We start from the raw sequence: 27,975 nt of genomic DNA, 5'->3' as shown, positions 1-27,975 counted from the left end.
GGAGCAGTGATCTATCAGAACAGAATTCACTTATAAAAACAGTCATACAGCCGGGCACAGTGATGCCACCTGCACAAATGCAAGTGTAAATGTAGTTACACACACACTTCATTAAAAAATATGCTATAATCATTATATTTATCTATAATATTATATCTCTTATAATATCTCTCCCCAATAATCCAGAGTTGTCTAATTCTGCTCTCTCATCTACGTAGCTGTGGTCCCAGCATCACTTTGTTGATAAAGTTGACGATGGCCACAGCTGGCTGCTCGGGGTCCATCTCTGCAAATAGGTGACACACGTTCTCTGTGGCACTGCCCGTTCGCCTGGCCACAAAACCAAACATCCTGCAGCAAAAAGGAGACGAGACGAGTCAAAACTCTGGAGAGCAAAGACGACGACAATGACTGACGCTGAAAGAAACCCAGTGTTTTTTCTCAACAAGTCAGAGTAACAAATCTGATTGATTAATTGCCATGCAAAGTAGCCCAATGTACCAGTCGGTGGTATCACTCAACGAGAAAAACACAGTGACACAAGCACTTACTTGCTTGATGTGCTATCAGAATTAGTCCACCTGAAGCAGTACACAAACAGAGACAGACAAAATGTAGGAAGACATGAATAACAAGGACATGGAGACTGTTTTACGAGACTGGGCAATGACTAGCACTGCTCATTCACCTCTCAGAGTAAAAAAAAAGCAGACAAGCAAATCACAGAGAGAGCTTATATTTTTGAAATACAAGCCAATACAAGAAGTATTTGTGCAGCAGCAGCAAGCACACGTTTATCACCGCTTTTGGTGAAGATAATCAGCACTAACATGTTCAAGCACATATAGCTTTTTATTTATTTGTCTGTGTTTGTATTTCTATTTGTCTCAGCAACCCACCTCTGGTCTTGTGGGTCAAGGCTGCTGAACGTGACACTGTTGATTGGGTAGTGTCTCCTGAAAAATAGCCTGTGTAAACACAAACAATATAACTCATTTGTCTTTGGCATTAGTTTTAAGAACCTCCCAGGAGAGTTTTCTCTCAAACGGATGCACATACTGAGTCATGCATCAGAAATCTGACACAATAACAAATACCACTTTTTAATAAAATCACAAGTTATACCCACTGAATTAAAAGTGTGATACTGTTGCTAATAGGTAAGACTTTAGTGTCTAAGACGCACCTTCTTTTGCTGTCTGTTAGAGTGATCCCCTGAGAGGACACTTTAAAGTGGACCACTGTTGCCACTGGACGTGGACTCAGAGTCAGCGTGCACTTGGTTGCCCTGGAAACTGCCTCCGGCCCCGTCAGCGATTCAGTTTCCACAGAGTTCAGGTAGAGCACGTTGCAGGCTGGTTCATAAAAGAGACGAGAAAACATGGATTAACAGAAACATACGGTATGTGTTCTCATGGGTCAGTGCTATGAAAATATGATGCTTGAGCAGTCTCTGCTGCTCGAAAGAAAGAACTGCAACGACTGCTTGACGTGATTCATCCTCTGTGGACGTTCATAGAACAGAATCACGCAAAAGCAAAACAAGCCCATGTAATACCTGCTCCCTGTTTGAGGAGGTCAGCTGCTGTGCTGGTGTTTGTTGCACTCTGCATCTCCTGAAGCTCCCCCACCAGATCTGAAACATCACAGGCTTCAGTTGCATAACATCTACATTATTAAGGATCCAGTCTGCAACTGCACTGCAACTGTATAACCTACTAGTCTTAGATGAGTAGTCATTTATTTGTTCTCTAATAACAGATATAAGTCATTTGAGGTGAATATTTATATTTTTGTTGTAAAAATTAGGACATAAATGTAATGATATTGGTTTTTACCTTTTTCTGGGATGTGAAGGGCACAGGGTAGAGAGATGGGAGTAATTGAATGCTGGTACACCAGAGCAGATAAACTTCCTGAGACAGAAGAAGAAGACAGAAAGAGGAAATAGGTAAAACAGATTATGACTATGACAGTAAAGATCATAGGCAACTGGTACAGAAGAAAAAAAACTATTTTTCTATCAGTTTTAGTATCTCGTACATAACTAAATATGTGAAACATACTATGACAGTTGTGTCTACCACATAACTGACCGAAATAAGATTCGTTCTGACAGCCCTTGATCTTCACTCCCCGTGGCCCAGTCTCGATGAGGAAGTGTCTCACCAGCTGTTCCAGAGGATCCCCTGGGAAAGAGGAGAGGAGGGTGAGAAGGGAGGGAGCGATGATGAAAAATGTTTCCGACTGTCTTGCTGAAGAACATATTCTATAAGGCTGCGTGAACAAAACAAAACATACATGATTCTGTTTACTCTGGACTTATGAAAACTATATTGTTCCTGCCTCCTTTGTCTGTGAATGTTCTCATTCATCCAGGTCATAGTTCTCTCTTTGAAAATTGAATCGAAGGCAACTGGACATATGTTTGTCTGGGAAGACGTTTCGCCTCTTATCCAAGGGGCTTCATCAGTTCATACGCATCAGTCTATCTAGTCCGCACTAGTCTGCCTCCTTTGATAACAACTGTGCCTCATTTTTGTTTTTCATTTCATTCCTGGACCAAAAAGAACAGAGATACATGAAAACTTATGATCCATCACCAACAGTTGTTGTCCTTGCAGCAAAAACAAAGATATATACACAGGAATGCAGAAGAAGAGATATGGTTAAAAAACACTTTTGTGCCTGTGTCTTAAATTTGACAACAGTATGAAAGCAGTGCTTAATTCTGAATTACACTGAATTAATGATACAGTTGTTCTCAACTAAAACATAGACGTAAACTCAAGTATGAGAGTTGGTGTATGGTTTATGTTTTATTTCTCATCTTCATTATAACAGCATAAATGCAAATTAACAAGGTAAGGGAAATTAAACATTGATTGGATCAGAAACTACAGGCAAGTACTACTACAAGTAGTCACACAGGCTTAGAATCTGTATTGTAATTAATCTAGTTGTTGTTTTTTTGTGATTTTCTACATTTACTTGCTGGCTAGTATCTTCCTCTCAAACCACTTTGCTGTCATTTTGGGTGATAAAGCAGACTCCGTAGTTGAATGAAAATTATGTGTCAGCCATTGAGGTACTGGCGTCACATTTCTAAATATAGTTTGCTGAATGGGAGTATGATGTAATTTCACTGGTGCCAAGAAAGACACCTGCCACAGGCCTTTTTCACAGCAGGCATTCTGACTTGTCATTGTGGGAAAAGCAAAGGCGTTACTAATAACTTTAACAATGGCTCTGTTCTATTCAAATGTCCCAGTGTGCCATGACACTGTGACAGTGAGCCAGCAGTAACAATGCCAGGTCTCTGAAACTGAAGCAGCTAAATGGAATTCAGCCATTATTCATTTTATTGTTTACACCTGTGCTTTTCCTACTGTGACATGTATTAAAAGGCCTGATGGCAGCCAGCTCATTGAAATTCATCAACACCACATTCATAATGGATACCTTTGCTGCCAGTGATGTTGGCATTGGGAGGAGGGGTGGCCACTTTGAGGGCCAGACCGTAGGCCCCTTGGAAGGAGTTACTGTCTCTGATGAGGAACGTTCCTGGCTCCTTGTCCTTTAACACAGCTATAGCTATGGTAAGGAGGACATAGTGAGAGTGAGAGTGTTGTGGTGGGAAATGAGAGAAGACTGGATTACATGGTAATGATAAATACAAACATTGCATTTGCATACAATCCTCACCTTGGTCTCTAGAGATGCCTGGTTTGTACCAGTACTTGGAGCTATCCTGGACAAACTTAGCATTAACCCTGATGTCTGCCTCCTCTTTATAGCTCGACTGTGCAGACCCTCGTCTCTGTTCTCCCAGAGTAGGGGAGAAAGTAACGTGGTGCGAGGGGGAAGGAGCTGAGGAGACTCTGAGAAGAGAGTTGTGTCCGTTCAGAGATCCTCCGGTGGAGGAAAGGCGTTTCTTCTCAGGGAGCGGTGGCTGGATAGCGGGGATGGTGACTGCAGTGTATCCCGTGTATGGGACATGGGGGACGTTTAGTAATGGGTAGTAATAGGATGCTAATGGAAATGTGGGTGTGTGATATCCGTCGGGCACAGGTGATGGAGGTTTGTTGTCAGCTGAGCTGTCCCTGTCTGGAGTCAGTCTGTACCCTGCTGTGTCTGGAGCCAATGGGGAGTGCTGGGGAGAGGACTTCACCTCTGGGGAGTCAATAGGAGAATTTGGGGAAGTGGGAGAAGGGCTAGAACTGGGGGAGGCAAAAGGGTTCATGGTTATACTTCTGCTGCTGTCGGATGGGGTATCGCTGGGAAGGGCAGAACCATTGAGTTGCACTTGGACTGGGGTGATAATGACAGCAGCATAACTTGAAGCATGTGATTGGTTAGATCCTTCAACACTTCCTGTGGTCTTGGCTTCACTCGTCTTTCGATCAGAACTCAAACTCTGCTCACTTGATGGTTGTGTAGAGTTTATGGATATGTTGGAAGTTTGGGTTTGTGTTTCTGATGGTACTGGTGTGATAGTGTTGTTGCTATTTGTGTTGGATTTTAGCTGTGTGGAGGTTTCTTGGCTTTGAGGAGGGCTATCAGCAGTAACACTGAGGACAAAATATAAAACAATAAGATATTATACACATGGTTTTAGTTTCAACATTAGTAGATGTAAACGAAATAAAAGTTTCACCCACCTGTCTTCAGTGTGTGTGGGGCTGATGCTACCAATAAGTGTGTAGTCATGATCAGAGTCCAGTCCAGGGGTGCTTGACTGGCCATTAGAGTCCGATTTACCCTCTGAACCCTGGGATATGTCATCCTCCACATTCGTTTTGGCCTTTTCCACTTTGAGAAGTGAGATAAAATAAGACAAGGTTCATTTATAACAAAACAATCAGAAAAATAAGTGATACAAGAAGTAACTAACATGTTATTTCAATGTAAAAAACCCCCAAAGCAATTCCCATTGTGTCCATCATTCACCTTCAGCATGCTGTTGTTCTCTGGATCTAGAGGGCGTCTCGGGCAGCCTGCCTTTCCCAGGAGACGGGCTACTAGTGGGCAGAGGCGAGGCCGATCCAGAGTGGTATCCTGAGGCATAACCCCGGCTCTCATGGCTCTCAGCTGGTGATGACTGATAAGGAGAGCAGGGGCAGGAGTGGCGGGGTGGTGGAGGGGTATGGTACCCACTGCTGGCTCCATCCCGCACATCCAACAGAGACTGGGGGCTATGGTAGCTCTGGTGAGGTCCAAGGGCAAATCTAGGCTGCTCTGGGTTTGGACCCTGATCCAAAGAGGAGGGGTACACCCGAAAAGAAGGTATGGCTGATTTGCACTGCCAGAACTCGGCCTCCCTCACCACCTCCCACGGATTTTCACTTTCCCAGAGTGGAGGCGCCTCTCTTGCTCGTTGTACCCCTGCTCCTGGGGACCAGTGTGGGTTTTCCAGTTGTTCTGGGTGTAATGGGTGGAATGTTCTGACAGAGGCTGATTGGTGCTCTCGCCTGCTGGAGCAGTCCCGACAGGGGCAACCAGAGGACGGTGTTGGAGAGCCGAAGAACATTTCCCTGTAAGGGCTAGAGGGCAGGGACTGATGGGAGACATGAGAGGATGGGCTGTGGCTGGAATAATGGAAGAGGTGACACTCCTCCCCAGTGCAGAGTCTGTTTGAGGCTGGGAGGGAGTGGCTGTGTGGGTGTGCGTGTTCAGGGGTAGAATAAGGGTAGTATGGCCTGTGGAGACAGGGCAGCGGTGGAGGTGGAGGTGGGGGCGGACGTTCCCACGGTAACTCTGGTAAAGGATGGGCACTATGGCGATGGCAAAGTTCCATATGAGCTGAATTTGGAGGAGGGGACACAGATTTGGATGGTAAAGCAGGCAGAGTTTGGCTTTTTGGATGATTTTTAATGCTGTTACAACGTCCGAGACAGTGACCATTAGAAAGGCAGGGCCCTCTCTCCCTCTCCCATCCCACATCGCCACAATTTGCACCTGCCCGACCACAACATGAATGTTCTCGCCTCAAACCCCCTGGACTTGAGAGGTCTCCATCATCTAAAATCGCCGTCTCCCTATCCTTTTCTTTCCCTCTTGTCTTCTCTCTTGCTCTGTCTTCCCCGTCTTGCAGATGATCAGTGGGAGCTGAGGAACGACTGGAATCACTGCTGTAGGTGGGCGGCTGGGGCTGGCAGGGAGTTTGTGGCTTCACTGTTGGGCTGCCTGTGAGGCATCCATTGGGAGATGCTGCTGAGGCAGTCGAGCCTGGCCCACGTCGCTTCCTCACCTGTGCGTAGAGACTGCCGTCCAGAGGGCCCCTCGTATGAGAGATATCTAGTAGAAAGGAGAAGGGGGTGGGATGTGATGTTTGATTTACCCGCTTAATGCAAAGCTTACTTTTTACACCTGTGTGTGTAAATGTTTCTTACTTTCCATGCTGTCTTGGTGGTGCAGGTTGAAGTTTTCATAAGAATCCCATCTGACCACAGGGTCTGAGGTGTTATAGTCCACTTTGATAGAGGCATCGTTCTTGCGGTATTCTCGACCTTGGAAGGCAGGCATTTTAATTTGAAGCATATAAAAATGTAAAAAAAAAAAGGAAGGGATTAGGAGCACAAAATGCACTACAAGATGCAGTGCGAGACAGGCAGCTGATAATATTCACCTTTCATTTTCTCTGGCCCATTGGAGAAGATAAATTCGACTGTAGCGTCAGGAGGGAACCTGTCATCTTCAGAAAGACAGACATAAAGGCAAACTAAAATATCCAGACTGTAACTACAAAGAGTGATAAAAACATTCACAAGGAAGTCTGATCTGTGAAGTAGAAAACCCAAAGTTAATAAATAGATACTTGCTCTCACTTTCCATAATGGAAATAAATAGGACGATAAGACGGAGTATGGCTAAAGTAAACAGAGCATAACACTTCAAAGAAATGTACTATCTCAGATGAGCTTTCTTTTTACTTTCATGCATGAGTATGGGTAATATTATTTATACATTGTATGCATGCGTCAGCATGTAGCACTTAGAGCAACTGTCATGAGACTGCTGCTTACTGAGCCATGTACAAGCATTTCTGTTTCATCTAAACTGACACCGTCATTTGCTATTTGTTTCAAAATACACACAAACACTACAATGGACTAAAGAATAAGTAGGTCTTGAATTATACAGTCTTGTAAACAGTTTCAAGGTAGCAGTGGAAATATACAGCAGAAGGCTTCCATTTTGTTCACTGATATGTTTACAACATATACAGATTTTTAGTGTAGCACAGCAGCAGGATAGTCTAAACAACCACACTGCCATAGTTTTAATTACCCTTCTCTCAATGCCTTTGTCCAAGAGTACAGAGATTGAAAATCACTCTTACTTGGTAGTCCATGCATTTCCAGGAAAACTGTTGAGTCTGTTTTTATACCTGTGCAGGCCAAGTCCAGTTCAGTCTTGCCAAACCACAGCTGGGCTCCATGAACAGTGCAGGTGTGAAACTGGACTCTGAAGACCACCTCTCTCTCTGCTGCTCGACTCCTCCGGTGGTAGCACTTCACCTGCGGAAAAGGATGAGAGTAGTAAGAGGGTGATGCAAATAATAAAACTCATTTAGTAGACTTAATTATGGCTAGTGTGATAAAATAGTAAATGTAATTTTCCTTAGCTTTGTTTGGATCGCATATCCTCAGTGTGTGCTGCTGCTGTGACAGCCTATTACCCTCTGAGATATGTAAAGTAAGCATGTTTGTCTAGGAGGCCAAGGGTTTTTAATGTATTTACCCTCTCAAAGAGACATGCAAGACATGCAATGAAGCACGCGTGTTCATAGTCTGCAGGAGTGCAAGAAACTGACTACAACAAACATAACAGCAGTTGGTGTACTGCAAGTATTGCAGCAGTGTATAGTATTTCAATTAGTGTTATGCAGTTCATGACGAGCTGTTTCTCACCATAATGTCTCCCTTTAATAATAGCGCTGGCTCCATAGTCACACACAACTTCCTCGCCCTGGAGCTTTGAGGATCACTGGACACATACACACACACACACACACACACACACACACAAACACACACACACACACACACACACACACACACACACACACACACACACACACACACACACACACACACACACACACACACACACACACAAAGACAACAGCCATAGAACCATACATAAAACCAGTCAAAAACATGTCTCAGTTGGGTAAAACACTCGTAAACAACTTTAACTTTAACATAAACACAGCCCAGCCTACACCTAAACACAGACACTGGCCTGTATAGACAACATCTGTCAGAGCGGACAGAGGGAAGGAAAGACGTCTACCCGCAGGAGGTGAGCTGAAAACCCAGAGGTACAACTAGACAACTGACCATGTACTTACTAGACGCCTGAGGTGTAGACCAGCTGTAGAGACTGGTAGATTTTCAGGAAGGGATAGAAACCTGCAAATACAGAAAGAAGTGAGGCTAACAGCAGTAAAAAGGGGGAGAGTGTGCAGACAAAGGCTCTATTGTTTTTTTTGTTTTCTTTTTTGCCTTTGACATTGTAAAGCACTTTCTGTTCACTATTCAAAGCTCACAGTTGCCATTACAGCTCTGCAATCTATTATACCATTATTTGTATGTGTGAAACTGACCTCCTCCAGTCTGGAAGTTCGGTAGTGAGGGAACGAGGATCTGGTGGAGGAACAGAGGACTGCTGTTCATTTTGATGGAACCTGACAACAGACCGCCAAAGTAGTAGATGTACCTGAAGAAATGAGGGGAGGAATTTATGGGATGACAGCAGCAATACAAGAAGTGACATATGGGAGGGGAGGAAAGAAATCGATTCATGAGGGAGTCAGACCTGTTCTGTGAGGGCTGTAGGGAAGAGCTGACTTTGTCTTCACAGAACTTCCTCATGGCCAGTGTGGTGAGAGCCTGGTCTGCTCTGTGGACACACCCAGAAGTGTAGTAATATGAGACGTGAAATGATTAGCTGATTAATTGATTAGTTGATCAATAAATCATCAATTTGATAATTGCATAAACACACAAATAGTTATTTCAAGCAAAAATACCAAAAATAAATAGATCAATAAAAAAATAAAATTAAGTCCAGATTCTCAAATTAAATATTTGCAATATTTATAATATTTGTCTTCTGTGAAGTAAACTGAATATCTTTGGGCACTTTTTTCAGGCATTATAAAGACAAAACAATTAATTGAAAAAAAAAAAATCTGCTGCTAACTGTTAGTTCCAGCCCTACAGTGATAACACTGACCAAGCTATCACTGAAACTATTCAAATATGCTTTTGGCCACAATGACAACAAAATATAAAAGAAAAAAGAAACTACTGAGACACAAAGGTGTTGTAAGTAGTTGTCAAGACAACATGGATAATTGATCTTTACATAATGTTGGTATTGCATGTGCCTTGTTACATTGGTAATGATAATGCAGATTACCCAGCAGATATCTTGCTGTAGTGCATGTAGGCTGCCACAATGACCCCCGTCTTCCCTTTGTTTCCCTGTCAGAACACAAATCAAAGTGACTATGAAAATGTTTTTTCCCCCATTGTTTTAAAAATTTAACAATGAAAGCAAACAGATGTGGATTCAGGCTGCACAAACCCTGCAGTGGAGGACCACTACGTTGCTGGGGTCAGAGGTCAGCCAGGTCTCCATGGCTTTACAGATGGCACAGATCCTGTCCAAAGGTGGGGCGTGAAGATCAGGCCAGCCGTAGTCCTGAACCTAAACCGCATGGGAAGACAAAGTCAAACCTTTCTATTAACTTTGAAAATACAACATTATCCCTTACAGAATTTATGTCTCAGTAGCCTAAGCTATGTGTGATGTGTTTCAGAGAGACATCAGTACATGTACCTTTTGGTTAAGTCTGGTGATGTCATGTCTCTTCTCCGATAAATTCAGTAGCTGGAAAAGGCAGAGATACGTAAGATATCAGAATTTTTTTTCCAGAAAACTGGGAGGTAAGATTTAGTAGTTTAATAGTCCCTATCCATCACATATAAGGACTGAAAGCAATAACCATTCTGGATAGTTACACAAACATACAAATAAAACCATTTTAATTTGTTTCAATAAAACCTTTAATAGCAGCCATTATCAAAATTTGACTCACAATTATTCTGTCCTTTTAGAAAACAAATTACAACAGTAAGTTTATATGTGTTACGATTAAAGTTTTATTACTAACCAGAAACTTGTCTTGGTGTTTTGATTTTAGCATGGAGGCCACTTCCTGTAGGTTTCTGCGGTACCGCTGCTCCTCCAGGTCTGGCAGGAAGAAGACAGAGATGATCCTCTCTGTGATGTAGGTGAGGTCAAAATCGTAGTGGCGCTCCATCACATGCTCCATCACTTGTTCCACACTTTTACTCCTGGACATTGTGAGAATGCATTCTTTCAGTGTAGCCAAAACAGCCATTAGACGATTAAGATAGTGAATGGTTTACGTCCTTAATGTTGACTTTACTTAATTTTTTTATTTGTCTGTGTCCATTTAACATATCAAATATCATTTTCTTCTGTCTCGATGTGGGATTTGTCTTACCTTGGTAAGGAGCCTCTCTTCTTCTGTGATGTTGATTTAGTGGAACCGTTCTGAGAAACAACCATAAAAGAGTAACTGTACTGCAATTACAATGATTGATTGCATTACATAATATAAAACAAGTAAATGTACAGACTTACCAGATCTGGTGTTGAGGTGCAGGTGGGAGTCACCTGAAAGCAAAGGGACATTAGGTTAGTTTTTTTTTTTGCAGCAGCAGTCACAGAACCATATGTGCATATACAGACACGCAAGCACACTGGGAATGAACCAGCACATGCCAAGTCATGTGCTTGGTTTAAAGCTCTTGGTCCTGCTCCAGCAGTGCAGATGAAGAGATGGAAGGATGGCGGGGGGATGAAGAGCTGATGGAGAGGACAGTAAGACTCATTCTCACTCTCCTCCTGTCATCTGCAGCAGCTGGTTTGAGGAAGAGGATGTCAGTACGGATTTGGCTGTTTCCCATGATGAGCTAGTGACGCATTATGTCAGACACACACACACAAACAAACACACAAGCAAACTGGTACACACACAGATGTATACACGTAGACACAAACCTTGACAAGCACCTACATACCTTCATGTCTACAAAAATGTATAGAACTTGAGGACATTGTATTGACTTTTTATTGTGCTGACCAGGTAGTTGAATAAGCAGAATGGCCCATTCTAAAGAGAAATATGCAATAAAAATGATTGATTGTGTTTTTTTTTTTTGCCTAATAAAGAAGAGGGAGTGGATAGAGACAGATACATTTTACTGGGGGAAGACTACATGTGGTGTGCAGTCCTTGAGCTGCTGGTGAGCCAACAGTATCTTGCCAAAACCACAAACACACGTATACAGAGAGAGGGAGGCTGAGGTCATGCAAACAGACTACAGCCACTACTGTACAAATAGACCTGAACAGGTTTGTGTAGCTTCTTCTGTTCTGGATTGTTTATTAGGATGATAACAGTTGACCCAGAACTGATGGTGTCATGAGATGAAGTAATTTATCATTCAAATCGCATCACTTGATTAAACACAACAGGGTGACAAATGACACCAGGACAAAAAATTAAAGAAATGAGCCAAGAAATGGTACGCAAACATTCAGTGTTACGACACAGCTACGTGTATGGGCTCTAACTGCAGACCTTGGCAGGTGACACCCTGTCAGCTTTTGACCTTTGAACTATCTCAATCACCCTGATTGACAGTTGAGCTGCCCTCTGTGGCTGAGTGCTGGCCAGTGCTGACAGGTGTCAGGCAGCAGGTTTACAAGTCAAATACCTGACAATCACAATGATCTGCAAGTGAAACACTCCCAGGAAAACAACAGCAGCTATGCAGAAACACATTATGCTACAGTTTAGACTGATTTTATACCTGTAGGTGTAGATACTGAATCAGTTTCAGGGACTACTTTGTAAACTGTCCCTGCTGTAACTTGGATTTAAAAAACAAAAAACCCCCAAAAAACATAATGTTCATTACAAGTGATCATCAAGTATGTGTTTCAGTTCCAGCTCCAGAGGAATTTAATTCTGAGGTTATTTGATTTCCACTGACAGTCCATGACAGTCAAAGCTGATTTGTTTTTGTCATTCTTCAGTAGGCACAGAATCGCTGCATGTCTTCATCATATCACTTCATCATGTCAGCAACACCAACATGACATTGTTGTGGTAAAACTGAGGCAACCACTGATGAATTAATTTGACCACTTCTGCAAATTATGCATCATAATCAATGTGCAACTTCTCAGAAAGAAACATTGATTATATAGATGTGTTATATATTAACATGACTTACAATGAAAAAAATGGCAGCTGATTTCCTTTGGGTGGTCAAAGCAGTCTGGAGGAGGTACATCCATAGTACTGTATTGCATTCTTATCAACTAAGAACTAATGTCAACTTGGGAAGTTCTGAATCAGTTTAAAAATCTCTTTCACAATTAAATAAATATTTCTTAGTTATTCTCTAGAGAGAAAGAACTAATCATCCATCTTCAGTTCATGTTATTGTACATTTCCAAGATGGACACCTAGAACATTACATTTGATTTATTAGGTTTCTTTAAAAAAAAAAAAAATCAAAAATATTTTAAATACTAGCTTTTATTTTTATTTCATGAGACACACAAAATGGAGAGGGGTCACAGAGAAAGGACATACACAGGCATGTGATCTGCAGAGGAATGAGTAAAAGGAGGAGTGAAAGGAGAAAAGGGCTGTAATTGGTTACCACACGGCAAAATATGCAGCTGCTGAACTGACAAGATCATGTTGTTATGTGATTATTTTTGCACGGGCTGACAGCCAATCTTCGGCACTAATGCTTAGATGTTTGTTAATATCAAAGATTTCTTGGATATCGAATGAGGTCTGGACAAGTTGAACCTGAGTCGATCAGCTTTGTCCACTTTCTGTCCTACATGCTACTAATCTGTACTTTCCTGTGTGAGTGCACAGGGACAGATTATAAACATGTTCTGAAACCTACGGTAGGAAATGAAAGAGAGATTCAGCCATAGGGCAGAACTCTTCTCTTAATAGGTTTAATAATGGTAGTTAAGTGGATAAAGTGGTGGTGGCTCCAGGAAGGAACAGTAGGATACAGACATAACATACACGCGCAAGCATGTATAAACACAAACATGCGCACAAAAGAAGACTGGGGTTGAACCTAAAGGCAGAGAGCACCGACATGCAGCATAAAGGCAGAGGAGGAAGACAGCAGAGTCAACAGGAAGCAATTTGCAACAGGATGTCAGCGCTGGTCAACCTAGGTTCACACATACGCACGCATGCAGAGTGTATACACGTGTCTTTGGTAGCTCTGCCAGCCTCAGGGTCTTCATTAATGCATGTGGACTGTACGCCGGAGCCACTGGGAATGGAGCCATCTGGTTCAGTTTGTCTTGTTCATCAGCGAGCATTTACTGAGGTGCCAATGACAGCACTCGATCCCACCCTCAGGGACGTACTGACTGTGAGGGGGCTGGATGCCTGCTGTGTTCAGTGTTTTACTTTGCCTTGTACACCAAGTACACTTTTCATTCCTTTACCAAGCAAAAGTTCATTTTATCAAATGTGAGGATTTACTGCTTTTCTCTGTTATCTTTGGCTTTTGGGATGTCAGTTCTTGGACTAAACAAGCAATTGAAATTCATTTTCTTTTTTTTTTTTTGCCAGGAGTTTGATGAGAAGATTAATGCCACACTTTGCATAAAGGCTGGACACAGCTGTTGCTTGATAAATGTAAAGTGTTTCATGATGAACAAAGCAAACCAAATAGAAACTCTCAGTCAGTCCCTGGAGATGGCATAAAGTTGAAGCTACTACCGGCGGACAGTTAGCTTAGCTTAGTTTAGCATAAAGACAGGAAACGGGGACAGTGAATATGTGTATTTCGCAAAATGTGCAACTATTTTGTGAAGACATCATCTGGGGTTTTCACTCTTTTCTGACATGTACAGCCCGATATGATCATTAATCTCCATTTAACCTTCAGAGTGTAGCAGTGGATCTAACTTTAAGAGCTTCACGACTGTAAATCCGCTCCACAACACACTGGCTGTGGCACGGAGCTGAAAAGTTTTCACTGCCACATCTTGAATCATCACTCCTATTCCAGGGAGAGGAAATCCAACACAGAGATCTGCCGGAGCTGCTGAGTCAGTTACAAGGAAGCGGGAGATAAATGTGAGTGTTTGAGACACAGGCGTCAGTGTGCCATCCAGGAGGAGTGACTTTCATTCTGACAGCTAACTCAGAGCTGAACTCATGCTGCGGAGAGGGAGAAGTGAGTAAGCTTTCCCATTTGAAACTGGAAAAGCTAAAATAACCACGGCTTGTTCCAAGTTCCATAGTCTCACAAAAAGACACTAATGCCAAAGTCAAATGAAAGCAAAATCAAACTCTGAGGCTTTTTTTTTTTTTTTTTTTGCGCAGACTTCACATTCTACCAAGGGCAGCAGAGTGCAAATTTAGGAGTGGTCGTGATTTATAAGGCCTCACATGAAAGGATGGCATTCCCTCTATTTCTTGCCTCATTATCACTCTACTTCTCTTCCTTTCTTCCTCACCTTTGATCCCTCATGTCTTCATCTCCTACCCCCCGACTGCCTGTCATTCCCCTTTGCTACTACCTCACACCCTCTCCCTCTCGACTTTCAGTGCCTGGGGACAGGATAACCATAATCATCCCTGCCGTGAGATACAAGTATGTGCTCTCCCTGAATAAACAACATCAGATGACAAAGAATATCTCGATAAGCATCGCCCATCGAGGGGAACGAGAGGAAGCACGAACAAGGGCTCAAAGCAGCAAACTGTCTGGGGAGCAGAAAGATAGACGGAGCTTAGTAGAAAAAAAGAAAAAGATATCAGGAAGACGGGAAGAGGAAAGAGGAGAGGCAAACAGACAGAAAGCGAGAGCGAGCGCTGAATGGGAGGGAGATGTCAACAGCTGAACATACCTCCTGACCACTGACACAGAGCAGAGAGATTTCACAGAGCTATTTTGATAGAGCTCCTTATTTTAGATCATACGTCTCTCAGAACACTTAAGGGCTCATTTTGTCTATTTGTCCATCAGTCATCTCACAGGTCCACTTGCCTCTACTCTAGCAGCAGCAGGGCCATGATAAACTAACATTCACTTGTATTTGGTCCTTTGCACTTTGCTCAATAACATTTAACACCCAATAATTGAAGCCAACATCCAAATGTATTAGAACCTACTGTGTACAACCATCAAAAGAAATATGTTATAAATGACACTGACTGAGCTCAGATTCGTTTTAAATGTATTGTTATGACTCTGCTGAACATAGGAACTGTGTAATTCCTGGAATATTAAACCAGCCGTTCTGTTCATCCATCACTTAGTCTCTCAGGAAATGAGAAGCAATAGGTAAATATAAACACAATGTGCATGCATCTGTGTGTGTGTGTGTGTGTGTGTGTGTGTGTGTGTGTGTGTGTGTGTGTGTGTGTGCACTGCCTTTTTAATATTTTATTATTGATAAGGCAAATAAGGTAGTAAAATTAAATTAGCCATGTTAATTATCTGTACACAGTACATCTTGCCAGTGATGGTTATAAATGGTAACAACAGTGTGACAGTAATATGTCTCCACCTTTAGTTACACAGATGTTCATCTGACAGGACTTTCTTTGCACAACATTTACTTCAAACACCATCCTACTGAATTTTTATTCCTTTTTTTTTTTTTTTTTTTAAATCTCCATCAACTTCCATGTTTCTACCTTCCCATTGATCCGCACTGAGCTACCTCAGGACAGCATGTCCACTCTGTCCCCCATGGAGAGACACAAACAGAAAAGGCTGAAAAACATGACTGGCTCAAGACATGACCTGATAGGAGAGAAGCCACAGATCCTCACAACATCTGGGCCGCATATGCATTTGTTGAATTTGAATTTGCAAAAGAGGCTTGCAGCTTTACAGGAAACGTTGTCTATCTGTTCCAGCCCCTCTGGCACTAATTAGGACAAACTGACAACATTACTGTGTATAACACTTGCCCATTACACAAGCCTTATAGCATCATAATCGCTATATCAATTCATAAGTCAGCATGAAACATTAGCGGTACAGCTGGTGTGTATGAGCAGACACTGTGACCATCTGTATTTCACTACGCAACATTAGCACCCATCAGATGATGTTAGGACAGCTGACTGGGTCTCCAGTGCAGCCATTAGTCTCTGTCAGGTGCCCTATGGTCAGAGATTGTTGTCTATACAAAACATATACAGATGTTTACACAGTCTTGAAATAACCAAATAAATACAGTAAATACAGCATTTTCCTGCACTGTGACACTGAATCAATGCCAAAAATCAGCCCGACACAGCTTGGCTGCAAGTTTTAGAAAATCTCACATTTACAGGCATGTGTAGTGCTGTATAGCAAAGGGTTGTTGGTACAGCGTCCATAATCTACTAACCATCGCCTGGTGACAACTATCTCATTAAATAGTAAATCTTATGAGTTCACCCTCTGGTTTTAAAAATTAAAATCAGTCTATTTTTTTTGTAGGTCACAGCAGGAGTCTTCAGTTCATTTTCTGCACTTGCTTTAATCACACTACGTGAAATCCTCTTTCTGGGCAAAGCAAGAGCACCCTGGCTACAGCTTTAATGGAATAATATGCACAATCACATGCTGCGTTATCGGACCAAACGCCGTGGAAAGGGTTTAAGGATGTTAGATTGCTACTCAGTAGAAAATAAAAATACATGAGAAGTCAAAACTGACGTGGTGAATATATATGAATAAACTAAACCCAAAGCTTTACTCAGTAAATACAGCGCAGAGTGTTTTTACCTCTCAACAAGCAGCTTCAGTCTTTCCCTCTGCCTCTGAGCAGTCCTGTCTGTAGAGTGTGATACACCACCTCCCTCTCTCTCTCTTTCTTACAAACTCTCTGCTCGCTCTCTCTCACCGACTCACTTTACCTCCCTCCCTCTCTCACGATAACACACACACGCTCCCACTGTGCCGGCAGCGCAGTCTAACTTTCCCCTCTCACTCTGCCTGTGTCGTACGCACAGAGACATTAAAGCACATCAACTGCGCAAGTGCTTTCCCTTGCCTGTGCACTCACACACACACACACGTCAATACTCCACATGTAGACACTGGGCAGCCCCGCAAAGTCCCAGGGTGCTGATGTCCACTGACCTTTTCTGTAGCCTGAGGATGAGAGAGAGATGACAAGAGGCAGAATAAAAGTGGCAACAGGACAAAGAGGCAGAGTTAGACGGAGATAGTGTTGACAAGACAGACAAACAGAGCGATGATGCACAAAGGATACAAGAAAAAAACTGGAACTTCAGTGGTGATTGTTATGGAAATGGTACTGAGATGGCACAACACACTGATGAAAGAATAATTTGACAAGAAAAAAAAAAGTCACAGAAGGTGGGATAAGCTATAAGTGTGAGTATGAAACACCAGGAAAAGGAGAAATCTAGAGACTAAAGGTAAGAAAAAAAAGAAAAGGTGATGACAGTGAGATGCAAGAGATGAAAGAAATGAGAAAGAAAGGAAGCAATATGCTGACCTTTGAGAAGGCACATAGAAGAAATATACAGAAGAGAGATAGCGTGACATACACCAGTGTACAGCCCAGTCTTCCCCTTTATTTATGAATACCCCAAAATGGGACTGATAACACACACACACACACACACACAGACAGACACACACAGACAGACAGACACGCAGTCTGCCTCCCCAGCTGCTTCTTGCTTATTTGTGTCCTCCCACCGATCACTCACTGGAAGGCATCTATGGCACTCTTGTTATTTTCTATATTTACCCATTCAGACTTCTCATATCCAGATTGATCATCGTCCTGTGTGATGATGTCCACTCTTGTCCAAGGCGCCTGCCTCTGCTGCAGCCACCAAGAGTTGTTTTTGGCTATCGGCGTGGTGACCAGGGGGACGGGTATGATAAAAATAATAATCCTCTTTTAATACATGCTGCTAAGGCACAACAGCTGGTAGTGCCCAGTCGCACACCATTACGGTGTGTGTGTCTGCATGTGTGTGTTTGTGTAGAGCTGAGGAATAAAGGCAATGGGTCCCTCTGCGTGACGGTGAGAGTACAAATGTACTGTTTGTTTGTGCTGTTGGACAGTGAGGCACAACATTGCAGTTACAGCAAGGTTATGAGCTCAATCAGTGCTGTGTGATACTGAGCTGCTGTGAGCGGAGTCACATGAGAGCAGAGGCAGCTACTACCAGTGGTTTGACACAGGCTGCGGACAGAGAGAGTGCTTCTCTTACACAGCGCAAACATGTCCTCTTAAAATGAAAGAGTTCACTCCTGGTGCATAAACTACAAAGATTAGGACCCTTATTGAAAACATAATCTTTTGCATTGCTGCCTGATCTATGACGGCAACTGCATGTGGAGAAAACTGTTTCCCTGATTCCTCAATCACAAATATTATGATGTTAGACTATTCAATGTTATTGCAAAATGGTGACAGGAAACAAAATTTGTCCTTGATTCTCAGGGACTGGCAGCAACACCTGACTTTTACCAGTGATGCTGTGCATTTAATAGTTATGCAGTTGATCTCCGTTGTTCTTGAAATATGTCAATATGATGCTACATTATTGTAATGACAGTTTTCTCTTTTATATCTTTAATTTTATATTTATAATATATAATTATATTTTTTTCATGTTAGGCAATAAGCCACACAGCTCATATGTGATATGTGAATAGTATGCAGTGTCAAACGTCAAAGTCATGATGCCCTGACAGTACTGCTGCAAATATGGAATGATCAGTAGATAGAAAAGAGATGCAACAGATCTTGAGTTACAAATCCTGAAACAAGTGAAAAACAAGTGAAAATAATCTACCTGAGGACCAAGATAATTTAGCTTTTTCTAATACAATCAGTCATGTTTCAGTCATTTTCCAGAGGAAATGATCAATTCTAGTGTCAAAACCAAAACTACAGACACAAGCTGAATTTATTGAAATAAATTCTCTTTTGCTTGTTTGCAGAACAAACTGAATTTCATGATTTAGTACCTTTACCTGTCAACACGAAGTTAGATGAGAAGATTTAGATCACTCTTATAGTTTTAGAGTTTGTTATCTATGGACAGGCTAGCTGTTTCCCCATGTTTCCAGTCTTTATGCTAAGCTAAGCTAGCATCTCACTGAACACTAATAAGGCACATTTCTCAAAATGTCAAACTATTCCTTTAAGACTGCTCTGCTATATGAGTGCTTTTATCCATGCATTAGAAAGTGTATTTACTGTGATCAGAGAGCTCCCAGTTGTCCCCACCCAGTTCAAACACCATTTAGCCTCAGAGTATTTGACTTCCTTGGTACCAGAAACACACAGAGACTGATTTTAAACAGGCTAACAAGGAGACAGCATTTATTTGCAATGTGCCATCTCCCTGAAGTGCCTCTTGTGCTTTCTCCTCCTCTGACCCCTCTCTGCACATACAGACCACCTAGACAGCTCACAGCTCACTGCTGCCCCCTACTGATCATCTTGAGAGCACTCCCCTCACCAGTACTGATGAGTACTGGTGTATTTTATAAAATATATTATACTTTAATAAGAACAAATGCTACAAAACAAGCTGTATTAGAGTCACTTTTTAGAGTCACTCTTATAAGAGTCACTTTGAACAAGACACAGAAACTACCTGGGTGCTTGAGGACACTCAGGAGCTCCTGCTATGCCATGTTATCACATGACTGAATTACTCATAGCAACCTGGATGGTTGCAGTTCAGGGGGAGGCCTTCTTTAACCAGACATCTAGGTCAGTGCACATGGCTTACTCCACTTAAGTCTCACATCACATTAGCATTGCTGCCCAACAACCTCTGACACAGGAGCACGGTTTGTCCAGGAGAGAAAGAAAGTAATATGAGGCTTACCTTGGCTTCACATGTCTTGTGAACTGCGACTTTGCATTCTGCAAACAGTAGGGAGAGGTACATGTTTTACTCTGAAAATCTGCTTTTACAGAGAGAAAAGCCAGTAAGGGTGAGCTCATCAGTTCTAGGTGTGTATTAGTGCTTGCCACTTCCATCTCTGGGCCTGCTGCCTGACCTGACTGAGCCGTGGACTCACCCTTGCAGAAAGCCCCGGGGTTGTTGATGTTCTGTTTGCATACATCACACACCCGTCTCCTCTTGAAGCTCTTCTCTGTGAAGGTGTGGCTCCCAGCTTCGGTGAGCTGCAGACACAAAGAGGAGAGTGAAATCCGATCACTCATGCGGTGCATAAAAGCATTCAGTCAAGAGTTGAAAACAATAAATGCTACTGCTCGAAAGAAGTCAGAGGAAGATGTTCAGAAAAGTCAAAAGCCTTGAGCAGTCTGAAGTGCATGCCCTCAAGATGGCATGCACTTCATACTAAGCGTGTAGTGGTGACATTTTCTGTTTGAGCAGTTTTCTCTGTGCCTCTTAAGGCATTTGATCTCAGCTTTGCTCCAACTTGAAGAACCGGACGTTCACTGTCCCCTGTGTGGCTGCTGTCAGTACAAATGTGCGCTGGTTCAGTGACACACCAGCATGAGCGCTGATCAGCTTCCTCTGCTAAAAACACCTGTCATATCACGCTGTGTTTTAAGGCATCCTGTTGTCTCATCTTCTAACTTGTCCTTATTCTGTCTCAGTCTGTGGGGCAGCGAAGATGATGAAAAATAAGCAGTTTTCTGTGCTACCAGCTCCCTTCTAATGCACCACTGGGGCACAAGCAAACTAAATGTAAATGAATAGATGAACTTGGTGTTCATTGTTTTAGTCATCTCCTTTAATTGAAATTTCTCATCATATAGATTACCATGAAATTTGGCTCAGACATTCATGGCGGTTGAATAAGGGTGAAGTCTACTAACTTTGGTGCCCCTTGAATTTTCCTCTACTGCCACTGTGTTTAGAGCTGATTAGCAAATGTTAGCATGTAGCACACTAAATTAAGATGAAGAACAATGTAAATGCTACACCTGCTAAACATTAGCATGTTAGGATTGTTACACTAGCCTAGTTATATTAGCCTCAGAGAATGTTCTCACAGAGCATGCACTGTGAGAACGATACTCCCCCTTACTTATACAAGGTTTAACAGGCCTTTTGCCTCTCATTGCTAACAATAAAAAATAAGATATTGTTTAAATAATGACTTGCCTGGTTAAATACAATGGCCTTCAGCCTCTACAGCCTTGTCAACTGTGCACCTTATGAACAGATCTTTTGCCTTATGCCAACAGAGTAACTAAACAGTCAAACAAACCAGGAGATGGCGAAACCAGGTTTCTTACAAAAGTTAAGGCAAGTTTAGTGAGACTACCCAAAAATATAAATAATTTATAGTCTCAGTTTAGTGTCTCTTTAAGTCTGGCAGGGATAGCTGGGGTCTCTCCTCCTTGACGACAGGCATACTATAAGTTTCCTTTCAACACTGCAAGGTGGTATCACACAGGGCCATCACAGCAGCTGTGCAAACAAGAGACGAGCTTTTGTGGGCAAATAAATCTGACACGGACAGACTCACTCTAACTATTCAATCTCTTTCTTAAAACGTTAAAGTAAAAATTCTGCTGATATTGTATAAATGAATGAAAGTTTATGAACACACATGCAGAGAAACAGACACACACGCACACAGTCCCAGTGAGGGTTGGCGTCCTAAGGGCAAGTAAATGTTCTACCCTGAGTCATAATCCATGGATATTTCTTTTTATAAACAAATACTCAACTGTCCCAGTGAAAAGAAATAGGACGATGTTTATATAAAGTAAGGGTAACGCCCTCCCAGAATAACGCCTTCTGACAGCATGTGAAGCACATTAAACCATTAAATCTTTCCTTGAGCAGAGAGAGGGAGGAGGTGCCTGGAAACACCAAGAGGGAAATGGTGTCTGTACTGTGTGTGTGTGTGTGTGTGGGGGTGTCTGTGAGGCAATGAGAGAAGTGGAGGGCCACAAACACCATGTCTGCACAGACTGGTGTTTCTTTTCCTGATAAATGGCTCAATGCATTTCTCTGGTCTTGAAAAAAACATTTTTCAGCTCAGGTATTTCTGCTTTTTCCGTTGCCTGGATTTCCCCAAACAGGAGCAGCATTGACTTTAGCTCTGGCAGGTGAGGTGAGGCACGCACACCAGCTTTGATATACTCTCACAAATACACACTTATTGACAATCTGACACCAGTCTTGGTTTTCTCACCATCTTGAATTGTGGAGTGGAAGCAAATTCATTCACCGAACCACGATGTATTATAAAACAGCTGTGTCTCTCAAGTGGAGCGGACACTAAATCCTTTATGAATAGAAATGTATAATTAATGTTTTATGTAGTCCTACCTTGAGCTACATAAAACATGGTTACATAATGTGAACATCAGCTGATTTGCTTCGACTACACAGCTTCACAACCCTTAACAAAACATAATTTCTGACTTGTTTTTTCCATTACTTTTCAGTCTATTAAATTCAAGTGTTTTTAATCCACTTGCAGTTGCACACACTACAGGTGATACAGGAAAATTTATGAAGCAACAACATTTAAATCAACAATTAAAGCAACTTGTGCAAACCCCAGCTTCGTTAACTATACAGTCAACAAATCAAAGCTTTACTAGTTTGAAGTTTTGGGAAATATTTGTGTTCTTGCAGAGAATTAGATGAGAAGATTGATAACACTCCCATGTCTGTGCGGTAAATACGTAGCTACAACCAGGAGATAGTTAGCATAAAGCTAACTATGCTAAAGACTAGCATAGCATAAAAAAGCTAAGAGCAGAGGGGAAACAGCTTGTTTCTGCCCAAAGGTTAAAAAAAAAAAAAAAAAAATCAGGATTCCTGTTTCAAAACAGTCTGATTCTGTTAGCCTGTGTAGAGAGAGTTACATAGGTGGAAGAGAATAATGAGAGTAATACCATAAACCATAATAACTTGTGTATGCTCTGAGTATGCACAGTCATGAAGCTCACACCATATTTTGATTTTAATGAGGGTGTGATGTCCCACAGTTTGGTTCGGGAGTCACACAGGGTGTGGCATTAGTTATATAATACATTCACTTGTACATTCATTCATTTGTAATGTAATATCTAACAACTGAAACCCTCTCAGGTGGAAAAACAGTGTTTATTTTGGTCACTGACCGGGACTGATGGAACACATTACCATTATTCTGTACGTATTGATCTTATAATCAAAGCAGCAGAGTAACAAGTCATTGGACTATTGACATTTGTCCTCTGCTGTTATGATGAATGGTCACTGCTATAAACTGTGGCATGCGCTTAATGTGTTGAATCTGGGTCTCGGTCTGTGTGTACTAGTGTGAGTGCGTGTATCTGGGAGATTTAGGAAGAGAGACAATGAACCTGACAAAAAGAGGGCATATGAGGGGAGAAGAGGATCACCAACCCCCTCTCACATTTACATTTTAAATGTTATTGCATAACTCCTGAATTTTGGAGGTGAAATCAATTGGACTTATGTAATGACCTACAGAGATGCTGTCCCTTCACAAACCTGACCTCAATTCACTTTTAGGATAAAAAAGCTGACTTTTCAGTAATGACAATAAGGGGTTAGTTGGATCAGACTCAAAGTAAAGTATGATCAAAATCATTTTTTTTTCTACATTAAGAAAAATGAAGAATTAGCTTTTTTTTTAATTGTGTCTAATGATTAGTGATGCATGAGTGACAAGGTGATATTGGAGTTAAAAAATACCATAACAACATCAATAGCTATAAAGTCACAGTTGAGTGGCATGTGACCAATACACATTGAATTGATTTTTCCTTTGTCATTTGCTTTGGGTCAACTGAATTACAAATGTTTTTCCATGTTTATACATGTATTTGGGTTTTGTGGCTACAACTATCTGAGCCAAGTTGTAGTACAATCAAATAAAATCACTACAAATGTGGCTTTTATGGAGACATGATGTCCAGGCAACTTACTAATGCATCCAATTACATCTCTAAGACAATACTAAGCAGTACTGAATAAACTAAAAGTTGGCTGCATAATGATTTTGAGCACAGTGACCTCTCATAAAAATCCTGTAAATTCTCTCAAGAGACAAACATCTCGGACAATAAATGTAACATTATATTTTGGATGAACACCATTTCATCACTTCCATGCTGAAACCTCACTGCAGTTACTCATCGTTTAATGCCAGTGTGTCAGTTTCAAGTTAAAAATGAAAAAAAAATAAATAAAAAAAATCAGGATGAGTCAAGAGCACCTCTCAGTGGACAAATAGTATCAGTGCAGCTCAGCCTCACACTGAGGACAAACCCATTTCTAATATTAAAGACTGTATTGACAATCCCAGACAGACACCCGGAAAGGATTAAATCATAACATTCCTTGTAATGATATACAGACCCACTAATATTATATGCGTTGTACCTGACATTTCTGTCAGTTGTCCTTTAAAAATATCTGAACTTATAGTAAACAGAGATCTAATTAGGTTCCTTGATTTCATTTCCTTCTAGTTTGAAAGTTTAGAGAACACACTGTAGTTGAACTCCTGGCTAATGAAATTTAGGATTTCACTTCTGAGCAAATGAACAAATTATTTTTACACCTTAAAGTTGTTTATTATTCTCACATTTCACCTTAAACTTAGTATGAAAAATCTGAGAAACGTTTTTTAGTGTGTATAAAAAGAGTGATTAAAAGCTGGCAATCAACCTTTAATATTCTACACAAAAAAGCAGTAGGAAAGCTTAATGAATAACTGCTTTCTTTGAAGCAGATTTTGTGGTAATCATCTGTCAGATAACGACACATGAAATTTAAAACTGACACAAATGAAATTACTCATGAATCTCACAGTGCGGGCATCTTTTTAGAAAAATGTATACACTCTTTCCCAGTTGTTGTTCTTTCCCTCTGTTTCTCATTAGTGAACAGTGGAGGAGCAGAAGGAGAAAGCAACAGTAAGAGTGGGCACAACATTAAGAAGATGTGCCTCAAAATCCAATCTATTTAAACAGCTGAATGCAAATGCTGCTACTGGGAAAATATAATATTCACAGTAATTCAATAAACATGAGCATTTTAAGCTTTCCAGAGGTACAAATTTGTAATAATTTTTGACTTTGGACTGAATGCAGACTGAATAAGACTCTACTGGTGTTTACGATATTGTGTCCACCCATTTTATGTCCTCAGTACCAGCAAAAAGGAACTTTGGTTGAGCGGACATTTAGTCTCCAGAGGCGCCCATGTCTATCAGCAGCGTTGCAGTATTGCATTGCAGTATTAAAGAACCCCACCCCATTCAGATTTTTGCAGCCAAAGCCTATGTCATTCTCCAAGCATCTCTGACCACTGCAGAGAGCCCGAAGCACTTCCACTTCTAACATGGAGATGAGGAGAGGGTCAGGCACCAACAGAAGCATAATGGATTTCTTTATGACTGTGGCTGCATGTGCTTTTTATTACTGTGAGAACAGCACGAGCATTTTGAGGGTGTTATTCCCAAACAACTCATTTACATTGCTGGAGAAAATGTGGAAAAGTTATCTAAAGCTGAGAGTCTCATTAAATTATTGTTTCATAAATTTGGAAGAGTGTAAATTACAGTACATTACAGTTATATGACCTTGAATATCAGTGTCCTGACAATGGCGGCTGCCAACTTTTCAGTCAGAATGCACAAAACATAAATTTAAGGAAATATACACACTTTTGAATGTACTAATGCATTAAACTGGTAAGAAATATACAGCTGCAACACCCACACACACACACACACACACACACACACACACACACACACACACACACGTAAATGAATACAGAGTACAGTGACACACCCCCTCTGGACTAAATACCTCGGTCTGTGTGTGTGTGTGTTTTTTTCATTGACACCTCACAAGTGATGACATGCTGGAGAGCAGGAGCCGCAACCTCTAGCTTTTGGTAACAAACACACACACACACACACACACACACACACACACACACACACACACACACACACACACACACACCAACACACACATACGCATGCACACGATCAAGCTAGGAAGGGACGGGAGCAGGTGGCGAGCCAGGGGTATGCTCCAGTTCTGGCAGGGTATTTATAACCTGCATTAGTAGAGACTGTCACCTCTAAACGGCCATGAAAATGCTGAAAATAGGTGCGGGAATGAGTGTGTGTGTCTGTGTGTGTTTGTGTGTTGAGAGAAAGAGAAAGAGAGACACAGAAAGACAGAGAGACAGAGAGAGAGAGAGAGAGAGAGAGAGAGAGAGAGAGAGAGAGAGAGAGACAGAGGCAGAGAGCGAAACCAAGAGGAAAACAGACATTACAAACAACCTAAAGAAGAATTCCTGGACAATTTGCATGTATGACATATTTCATTCCTCTCCTCTGCAGAGTCCACCCTTTCAGTTGGGACTATGTTATCATAATTTGGCATGGTCAGACACACACACACACACACACACACACACACACACACACACACACACACACACATACACACACTGAGACTTACAAAGACACTCACAATAAGGACTTTAGGGGATTTGAAGCCACATGTGATCTGAGTAATGTTTTTGTTCCACCAAGATCCAAGAGTTCACACACACATCAGAGCAAATGTCCCAATGCTTGGTGACATTTCTGAGCAAAAGAAAAAAATCAGTGGACAAAATACATTCACTCCTAAAACGAGTTCTTTCGTTCTTTGTTCTATCACTTTGACTTGCAGCATGCCACAGTGTGAGTTAGTCTGACATGTGAGAACGCACACCTTCTAGTGTGTACTGGTGGTACTAAACCAACAGACACTTTTTTATTTTAGACTCTATAAAAGTCCTCCAGAGGCTTTACGTGTGCAGCAAAGCGGCTTGCCCCTAAATCCATACATGTTCCTAAATAGAGCGAGCAGACAGGCCGACGGCAGGTCGAAACCGGACAGTAACTTATACCACTTCCTTCCTCTGAACCTTGACTCCTGAGGGACATGATTAACAGCGATCAAGTAGACCGTCCACTGCTGTGTGTGTCTTTTCTTTCCCCTCACTCATTGCTGATGATTCATATTTGTTGAAAATAACAGCTGAATATTGACATTGGCTGATATCTAAACATTAGCCACACATGCAACCCATGCCTGTGGTGCAGGTGTAAAAGGAACCCATTAAATGCATGTTTGTCCTTTGGTATGCAGGCACGCGTGGCACGAGATGCTTCTGTTCTATTTAATGCTGACAAAAACACAGAGAGGAGAAATATTTCGTAAGAGAGGCAGAACTGCTTTGGAGCACAGGCTTCATCTAATTTGGAAACGTAGTGGTAATTCTTTGGATTCCTTTGGTTGACAACTACAGTGTGATGAGAGTAGTAAATGTTCTCTCTTGTGCATAAAAGCTACAAACAGACTCAGCAAATGAGTATGAACAACACATTTCTCCTGTGTATAACCAGCATGTTTACAGTTCCCCAAAGAGCAGTTACTCTCTTACCTCAGCGAGCTGGAGGATTTCAGGATGGACCTCAGGCTCTGCCTTCACGGGGATTCCTCCGCTGTCAGTACCAAGTCCATGTTTCTTCATCCTGTCAGCGCTCGTGCTGTGAATGCACCCCATTCTTCCAGCAGGCACCCTTTTTGGCCTGGTATCTTCAATTTCCTCAACTCTTATCCGCTCCTTCCAGACAAGTGCTTTACTCCAGAAGGTCCCCTCTTCTCTTCCTCCTCTCACGGCTTCATGTTTTTGAAGGGCCTCCTTATGTTTTTAATGTCTTCTTCTCCAACATGTTCTTCTCCGGTGGCTCCTCACACCTCTGCCCTTCTCTCTGACAGCTTGTCCTGCCTTGAAATCTACCCCAGATGACTCTCTGTGCTACCCCCCCCCCCCCCCCT

The 27,975-nt window shown here is 41.8% G+C and overlaps 1 protein-coding gene across 2 annotated transcripts; it reads right to left on the bottom strand.

Moving 5' to 3' along the window:
* Nucleotides 1-27,945, bottom strand: LOC121179300 (tensin-2-like). 2 transcript variants are annotated; one of them, XM_041034066.1, is made up of 27 exons: nt 27,578-27,945; nt 20,193-20,298; nt 19,997-20,034; nt 10,684-10,716; nt 10,544-10,593; nt 10,187-10,370; nt 9,853-9,903; nt 9,598-9,720; nt 9,430-9,494; nt 8,824-8,907; nt 8,612-8,724; nt 8,357-8,417; nt 7,914-7,989; nt 7,391-7,520; nt 6,629-6,694; nt 6,393-6,509; nt 4,951-6,297; nt 4,662-4,812; nt 3,706-4,571; nt 3,463-3,594; nt 2,097-2,189; nt 1,839-1,916; nt 1,559-1,636; nt 1,187-1,355; nt 900-968; nt 552-581; nt 1-351 (listed from the first exon to the last, which is right to left on the bottom strand). In XM_041034066.1, the coding sequence occupies exons 1-27, from the start codon at nt 27,698-27,700 to the stop codon at nt 207-209; spliced, it is 4,578 nt and encodes a 1,525-aa protein (XP_040890000.1). In that variant the 5' UTR covers nt 27,701-27,945; the 3' UTR covers nt 1-206. The 2 variants fall into 2 exon arrangements, with proteins under 2 accessions (XP_040890000.1, XP_040890001.1); XM_041034067.1 differs by lacking the exon at nt 552-581.
* Nucleotides 27,946-27,975: the final 30 nt, after the last annotated feature.

This window comes from Toxotes jaculatrix, chromosome 3 (genome assembly GCF_017976425.1).
Source record: "Toxotes jaculatrix isolate fToxJac2 chromosome 3, fToxJac2.pri, whole genome shotgun sequence".
Lineage (NCBI taxonomy): Eukaryota > Metazoa > Chordata > Actinopteri > Toxotidae > Toxotes > Toxotes jaculatrix.
Note: the sequence above shows the minus strand (reverse complement) of the source record. Positions and strands in the feature narration are given on the sequence as shown.